The following is an 8,420-nucleotide window of genomic DNA, read 5'->3' as shown; positions in this document are numbered from 1 at the left end:
TATGAGAGGGATTAACGGGACTGTGTTGTGATTCTTTCTTTCACTTTTCTATTTTGGGCAGATGGGGGGTTAAGTCTTCTAAAATATTTATTGTTTTCCGTGGCATCAAACAATTCTAAGGCGGTTTTTTTTTCATCGAGAACTGCTCATAAACGTTTCATTGCTGCTGAAGTATCTCATGTTTTAAGGCAAAATTTGAGTCATCTTCCTGGTCCAGCACAGTGGACTGTAACTAGGCGAGGATGTCTACATAAAAAAATCTATGTTCGAATGAAGAAGAAGAAGAAAACCAGAGATGTGAAAACTTGTTATGACACGGCTGATGGTGGCCTATGCTATAAATACACGTGAAAACTTGTTATGACACGGCTGATGGTGACCTATGCTATAAACACACGTGAAAACTTATTATGACACGGCTGATGGTGACCTATGCTATAAATATACGTGTTGAAATTAGGTCCCAACATTTGTCCAGAATTTAAACAGTATTGCCCAAAGTTTATTCGAACTTCGTCTATTATACACCAGAAAATATTTTAACTGTTCAGAATACTGTTTCATCATGATTACAACGACTCTTTTTAAGAACAGGCTATTTTTGTTTCTAACCTCAATTTGTTTCGTTTTCTTAGGCAATTATGGCAACGCAGGCTTAAAGCAAGACATTATGTTGATTCAAATCTCGTAAGCTTAACAAAAGATAACTACAAATATTTTACATGCACGAGTAAAATATGACAATACAATACAATACAACTCTATTTCTAGAGCATGAATGTTTATCTCTGATCTTTGACATATACTTGAGAATGACAATAGTAGACTAAACTTTGCGTGCATACCGCAACTATGACAACACAAGTTTACAGTGACTTTACAAAATTCGATGGCTGCCGCCATTTTGACCGCTATGTTCTCTGCAGGACGTGTGACATTTGCACTAGTGATTCTGACATTATGTGTGACTTTCACAGATAATATCGAAGAGGAGGATGAGGTGAGCAGTTACATTGTCGATTTACGAAGGATTTACAGCGTAACACCGTGTATAGTTTAGTCGCAGAGTTCAGGAAACTGCAACTTGTTCTGTAAGCTTACAATGCACCAAGTTCACAGCGTGCATGTACCTACATTAATGTAGCCACAGCTTAAAGCGCATTACATGTATATTAAATAGTAAAATATGACGCAACAATACAATAGAACACAACCCTATTTCCAGTGCATTTCTATTTTTTTGAATGACAATAGTAGACTAAACTTTGCGTATATACCACAACTGTGAAACACAAGTTTACAGTGACTTTACAAAAGTTGATGGCTGCCGCCATTTTGGCCGCAATGTCCTCTACACGGATGGTTCAGAATGAGACTTTCTGTGTTTCGTTTCTTTGCCAAAAGGGCTATTTTTTAACTGTTATTTTGCTTCGGGTTAATAAACGTCACTGACTCTTGCTATGGAGCTCCGCCCCTTTGATGCAAATAAATGGTGTGTAAAATGATGTTAACATGTTCAGCAATTAATGTCCCAGAAGTGATGTTCTTCTCGGTATAACCAAGGTTTTCGTTAAAAACTGCTAATTGCGAAAAAGTCCGGAGTGATATAAGTGGCTATGTATCCCTGCTAAATATACCTCTATTTTCTTACAAAACCAACAACATTAAATTCTTAAACCTTTGTTTGGTATTTAACTAATATTTTAAATTAGTAAAAACTTTAATATGTTGAAAATTATGTCCTGGTATACAAGACCGGACTGGAAACTAGAAATTATTATATGGACATGACATCAATATGCCCCACAAAAATACCAATGCAAATGTTACAACTTTTTATCTGTGTCTATACAGAAGCCCAGAAGAATGAATATTTACAGTAGGGGCAAGGGATTGTCAAACATCGAACTTACCAACTTCAGCCGGGTTGGGGTGATTCGGTGATATTTTAGTTAATATGTTCACGTTAATGGACACACAAGAATTGTCTGCCATCGTAGCTGTATGCATTAAATAGTTTCACCCTTGGAAAACCTATTGGGTCAAAATGACCGGGAATCAGGGCCAAAATCTGCTGGATCTCCTGGATACAAAAAGACACCTGCACAGGCCTTTTGGCAAAGTAGGTTTTTGAGCAAATATAGACCCTCAATCTGGGTCAGTTTGACCCAGAAGTTTTGTCAACTGCAGGCATATAGTGTCATCATTTCAAAGACATTTGGGACATTAAAGATTATGTGTTTCTTAATTTATCCAGCTCCTGCCATACTGCATGCTAGGAGAAGATGATGGTCGATCAATCTTCCAACTTGGCAACAAGAAACATCCTGTTTGTAATCCGGGCTGGTACTTTGACTACACGATCAACCCCCAAAAACAGTAAGTCAAAAGCTTTACTGCAGTAATTCGATCGCCTTTTTGAATACTGAACATATTTTACTTTCCCAGAAAGATCACAGGATCAAGTTTATTCACTGGCAAAATGAAAAAAATGACCGAAAATATGGGCGTGAAGCACTACACCTTCAATGTAGATGCCCTACTATTGTTGCCTGAGGTGTTACGGGCAACTGCTTGCTGTGCAGTAACCTGTTCAATGTCCGTGTGTCTTAGAGGGCGCCCGTTGGAATGTAGACGTTGCACAAGAGATAAGAGTTTCACAAGTCGCAGGAACTATTGCCCAAGCTGCCAGGAATGTCGTAAATGCTCGCCCCATAGTGAAATTGAGGTAAGCAAAACTAAGTGTAAGTAAATCTTATGGAGTATTAAAGAAATTGGAAATTATAGCTTTAGCGTGCTTTAAGTTACCGATTGTGTCCGAATATAACAAATTTATATACATTCATCTTCTGCTTCAATTTTCATAAGTTGGCGGTCCTCTGTCGTTTTCCTGAAATCCCTCAGAAACACCTGTTTTCCCTAGCCGAAAAAAGTTCATAATTATTATGGTTTTTGAACTGACCAACAAGCATGGTAGGAAACAAGAAATACGTCCTCGAGGAAATTAAGCATTCTTCCTTTTTTCCTCTTTCAAATTTTCTTCGTTTTTTTTCTTAGTTGAAAAAATGCACAATTCGGGAAGACACGGTCTGTGTGAATGCGAATTTTACTAATGGAACTATTCCCTGGCCAACGGAATTTGCGGAGTCGACTGTAGCTTCCGACGTCACATCTTGCAAGTTTATGTCTTCATCTTCGAATTTGCCAAATTAGTGCCACAATATGTCAATATGACAGTAAAGGTGGTTAAAAGTGGACAGTAGGAAATAATTACAGGTGGTCAACAACGATGAAACGAAAGACGTTGGTGCAAAGGGATGACAATGATATGAAAAACATGAGATGACAATGATTACGTATATTCTTAAATTGTTTGAAAGAATATTACATTAGCAGTTACAATGCATTACGTTGGTTCAACCAGCCAAAGAAAGCATTTCAGTGATTAAATTCTTTAATTTCTTTGATATTATACCAACAAGGTTAAGTTAAAAAATTGCTCATCAAATCCGTTCCACAGTTTATTCATTGTAAGGTTCGCTTATGCTACTTAAATTCAATTATTGAAATTATTTTAATTTACATGTTATTTCAGCTCCAAGACAAACTATGACCATAAAACAAAATTCAACAGCAACATCACCCCCACTGTGCACTTCAATGTCATCAAGTGAGCCCTCAACAGAATCACGAACTTTGTCAACGCTCACAAATTACGGTGAGTTTTTACACTACGTTACACAATGTCATATTCTTCGTGTGTGAACGCCATTATCAGCAGTTCTCATCTTAAACTCCAAAGTTTCGTATGAACTTAAGATTATTCAGCCCCGAACTTTTCACTTCTTGGCTTACAGTCTGAATCGCTCGATTGCTGATAATCAGTATCCTACTTTTAGGGTAGTCCAACTTTGGATCTTTGGAGACAGGAATTTTAAAAAGTAAATGCCAAAAAAGTGTACAAATTGCCTGTAAAAGAACCATCATCCTTCACAAAAATTAATAATGCCGTGCTCGGTCTGTAAGGTCTTTATAAATTAAATAATTAAACAAAACAACCGTCACTCTGAGTCCATGACTACTTTAATAACCATGTAACAAGTAGCTTATGGTGTGCTCATTTCTGGCTATTTTCAGTGATTGCCCTCAGCGTAACTTGCGTGATTTTACTGCTGGTGATTGGAGGTCTCGTTAGATGTATTTGCAAACTGCGGCGGTAAGTATCCCCTTAAGCAGAAGCCCCCCCCCCCAATCGGTTAAAAGAGCCATGCAGGCTGGTGGGGAGTATTCGTTTTGTCGGTAGCCATGAACGCTACCGCCTCAAGTGCATGTCTAGTCGTTTGAGAACTACCTAAGTACAGTTCCCACCAAAGGAACCTCCATCGTAAAGAAATATTGCGCCCTATTTTGGTCCCACTCATGGGCGAAGAATGCCGTGGAATGTGATCCTTTACTGTCAAAATAACTTACTGAAAAAAGACAATGAAATTAGCCACGATTCAAAGCATCATATGCTTTCAGAGTCAAATACACCGTATGTTCTAACAAATTAGATCAATACCTCTTCATATTGCCAATGAATTAACGTCCTCAGTGAAAAGAAGAAACACGCTGATGTGGAACATCGCCAAGATGACGAGCAAAACGTCAATGGGCAAAATGACCCTAATGTGGGTGCCGTGGCCGATCGACCAGCTTCAAGCGGCGCGGAAATGGAACCATTTTTAGGTAGCAGTTTAATTGCGCATTATCTTATTGTTATTACCCAATAAAAATCCTTCACATCTTTGGAGGTTGGGTTTGAATAAAAACAGGTCCGTACATACTTCTTAAAGTAAATAGCACCATTTCCTCAGCTGTTTGTGGGCATATCTGGGAAACAGTCACGCGTACCCTTCTTAATTAAGAAAATCCACCTGGCATTTAAAGCAACTGATCAGTAATTTGTATAAGGTATGATAGAACCACATGGCTTGTTTGTTACCACCCTCACTGGTAACCTACGGCTCTGCAACAGTCATGAATCATGCTTGACGAAATGAAAAGAATGGATCGACAGAGAAATAAGAGCTGAATTCCAATTGTTGGCATCCACGGCCCAGAAAACAAATAATTTAGGTCTGAATTAAAGGGCAGATTCCCAAAAGATACGAATTCGTAGTAGATTGGGAAACCAAAATAGAATTCAAACGTTGAAATACCCATTAGAAACCATAAACTCCAAGGACAAAGTCGTCCTTAAAACTAGTGAGCCAGTAGAAAAATCACGATGTAAGTACACAGAATATTTTATATCACCGTGCAACAATAATGCGGGTCCATCTGATGTTGTCTATTGCGAATTGTTATGATCTTGTTTCTTTCTCAGAAAATGACCTCAATGAGAGAGACAATGGCCACCCACTCGACGATGAGCATCAGGTCTAACCTACGCAAAGGTATACACCGGGGTGTTCGAAACCAGACCAGAATAACGGTCTGTCCTGATTATATGAATAAAACTATTAGTTATTAATAAATTCTTCAGATGCTGAGTATGTACTCGTACAATTCTTTTATCTCAATTACTCCAATCAGTTCGTATTGTTCTTTTTTCATGACAGGAAAATATTTGGAAGATGTTCGATACACAGTATTGTCCAATGGGATATACCTCCATCTACACTTTGCTTCAGGACTTATAGGTGCATACTTTTAATTGCACTAAACAAAGGTATTATTTATATCGACAGTCACGGGAACAAACATTTCATCACATGGTGCCAAAAGCCAAGCACCAGGAGTTAAGAAGACGATCTTTTTCGTCAACACCCTTCAATCCCATCAAAGGTTCCACCTCTAAGCTTACCCTACGGTCCATGCAAAGCAGAAAATTGGCAAAGAATCACAGAAGTAGTCGAAAGTCATCTCCCACATCAATGGCGCACAGCGTCCACAGCTTATCTCACTGTATCTTTTTGTGGCCTCATTTGAAAATTAAAGCATTCGTTTCCCCTACCTGACCTACGCAGCATTTCATCGCGTTGTGGAATTGAGTGAAGTGGGCATTTTGAGGGAAGATCGAAAAGTGAAATGAACTACTGGTGGCAAGTATGTTGGAAAAGGGAGGAGAACATGGGAAAGGTGATTATTGGGATGGTCTTGGCGAAGGAAGGCGATTCCAAAATGTTTTGAGTTGTCACATTTGTGTGCTTTTGTATTATTTCATCTTAGATGTCTTAAGCTAGATTTTGCTAATCTGCACTGCCGATGTCAACCACGGATATAGGAGAAATGGACACGACGGTGTTTTTGGTAATGAGGGTAACTCAGTAGTTTTGCTGGGAAATGTTTGACTCCTGAATTGACCCGAACAAGAATCCGAGCCTGCACGTTTTTGTGTCTTGTATTTTTTTTTATCTCTAATGTCCTTGGACAATTGTGTTCATAACGAAAGTGGCCCAATGTAGTTTAATAAGTTTATTGGATCATATCTATTAATTAAAACAAATGGTGCTCAGTATGGAACGACCGATCCTGGAGCTGTAACAGGGGTATTACTGAAAAGCATGTCCAATGGTATACCGGTCTAAGATGCTTAAAATATGGACTGATTTTAAATATGTATATATGAATACCCTTAGAATTAGAAATGTATTTTGTTCAAAACACGTCCGACAACAGATGTTTCAAAAACTTATGTCCATTGGATTGTAAGTTTTATTTACATTTAGTTATCTGGAAATAACCAAAACAAATTTAGTGCACATCAAACTGTCCAGTGTGTGAATTAAGTCTTTAAATAAAACGGACTTTTGGAACTCCACAGTGTGCAATAAAATTTGAACTTCATTTTCAGATAAAAAGGTTGATGTCTGCAAAATATTTCGTTCATTTTGAGTGCTTTAATATTTGTGTTCTATAGTATTGAACTTTTTAGATGGACAAGGGATTTTTAGTGAAGTATTTATTGTTTACATTATATTTGATTATTACGATTCTTCTTCTTTTCATTAATATGATTATTATCACAAATAGGTCATTTGGGTGACACTTTGTGGTCAATTTTTCAACCTTAGGGAGACATTGGTCATTACTCCAACTACCAGGAGGCCTTATTTTTCTGCCCAAATTTTGACATAGGGTCTAAAATGAAAACATGCAAAGTTTGGTTAAGATTGCATTGGGTAATATTGAAAGAGGATTAAGTTTGTTTTCTAGGAATGGATACGAAAAGCAAGATCCATAATACACACTATAAATGCAAGCTGTCTGCGTAAATATCCCTCTTGTAAAAGCAATCCATTAATCATCTCCTGAGGATAATCTTCCCCAAGGAAAGCAATGAATTGGGATATTTTTACACATCAGTTCTCACTTGACGTAGGAGGTAAATTCTAAAGGATTACCCCTTATAAGGTGTAGGCCTAACGACATGAAGTTTGTCGCTAAATGGCAATCCCAGTTGGGAGCTGACCCAAGGATGGTTTGGGTGTGTGCAAAACCATATTAAAATTGGAGGAATCAGGGCTGTTAGGCTTAAAATAAACAGTTAATTTTCAGCTCGATAGAAGTGAAATTTAGTCAAGTTAACCAAGAATGCACCGCTGCAACGATTTTTCATTAAAAAATAGCAAGTTTATCTATATAGGCCTGCTTGTCACAGACATCAGTAGAATATGTTCCGTGGGCTGAGAGGACAAGTCCAATACCCGCGTGAATCCATCTGAAATGCAACAAATGAAGATGTAAGGACAACAGAAAGCACCAAGTTTACCAGCCAAGCCAATCCTCTAACGGAATGTATGCCAATGATCGACACAAGGCAGAGGCAACACAGTGGAAAACCACAGTGGAAAAGTACACAAGAGCCATGATTACGCCATCTGTCAAATTATCAAGGTCACTAGGTCACCGCACATTTTGTGCGTACACATACACGTACACGCAGTCGCTACAGATACATGCAGACTGGACAACCATGATCCCAATACGGACGATTCACAATAGCACGCCGCCAAGAGTTTGCAACACGTTGGCCAATCATAACGCGCGAAATTTGTCAACCCTTTCCAAAGGCGCATTGGGTCGACAAATTTCGCGCACTGTGATTGGCCAACGCGTTGCAAACTCTTGGTGGCGCACTATTGTGAAACGGCCGCATTGGATTCTATGATGAGCTACACTAACGCACCCAATGTTATGAAACGTATAAACTCTTCTTTGGGTTTTTGCACCTTTAGCAAAGCCATGCCCAAGTCTGGATGGTTTTATGGATTAGCATTATTGGTCTTCGGATTGTCTTGTTTAAATGCTACAGAACCATGTCAGTGACGAGCTGAGTCTGAATTAGTGCTTTTCTTGGAAGTTATTTAATCACAGACTATATCATATTCAAAGTTTCATCCAATCTCGAGTTTTAAAGGAGCATGATGTCTGCA

General features: G+C 38.4%; 1 protein-coding gene across 1 annotated transcript; it reads left to right on the top strand.

Moving 5' to 3' along the window:
• The first annotated feature begins 840 nt into the window (after positions 1–840).
• LOC110979187 (uncharacterized) lies at positions 841–6,845 on the top strand. Its single transcript, XM_022234781.2, has 9 exons — positions 841–1,000; positions 2,258–2,379; positions 2,614–2,728; positions 3,058–3,175; positions 3,596–3,718; positions 4,138–4,216; positions 4,595–4,728; positions 5,369–5,438; positions 5,604–6,845. The coding sequence occupies exons 1-8, from the start codon at positions 890–892 to the stop codon at positions 5,425–5,427; spliced, it is 861 nt and encodes a 286-aa protein (XP_022090473.2). The 5' UTR covers positions 841–889; the 3' UTR covers positions 5,428–5,438; positions 5,604–6,845.
• The last annotated feature ends 1,575 nt before the right edge of the window (positions 6,846–8,420 follow it).

This window comes from Acanthaster planci, linkage group LG16, assembly GCF_054643075.1.
Source record: "Acanthaster planci isolate LZ-2023a linkage group LG16, COTS_SCS, whole genome shotgun sequence".
In the NCBI taxonomy this organism is placed as follows: Eukaryota; Metazoa; Echinodermata; class Asteroidea; order Valvatida; family Acanthasteridae; genus Acanthaster; species Acanthaster planci.
This window is presented reverse-complemented; position numbering and strand designations above follow the sequence as displayed.

Excerpts from the sequence above, each read along its gene's own strand:
- LOC110979187 (XM_022234781.2), top strand. The coding sequence starts at position 890 with ATGGCTGCCGCCATTTTGACCGCTATGTTCTCTGCAGGACGTGTGACA. Across the intron at positions 3,719-4,137 it reads GTCAACGCTCACAAATTACG|TGATTGCCCTCAGCGTAACT; the intron begins GTGAGTTTTTAC and ends GGCTATTTTCAG. Across the intron at positions 4,729-5,368 it reads GGAAATGGAACCATTTTTAG|AAAATGACCTCAATGAGAGA; the intron begins GTAGCAGTTTAA and ends TTTCTTTCTCAG.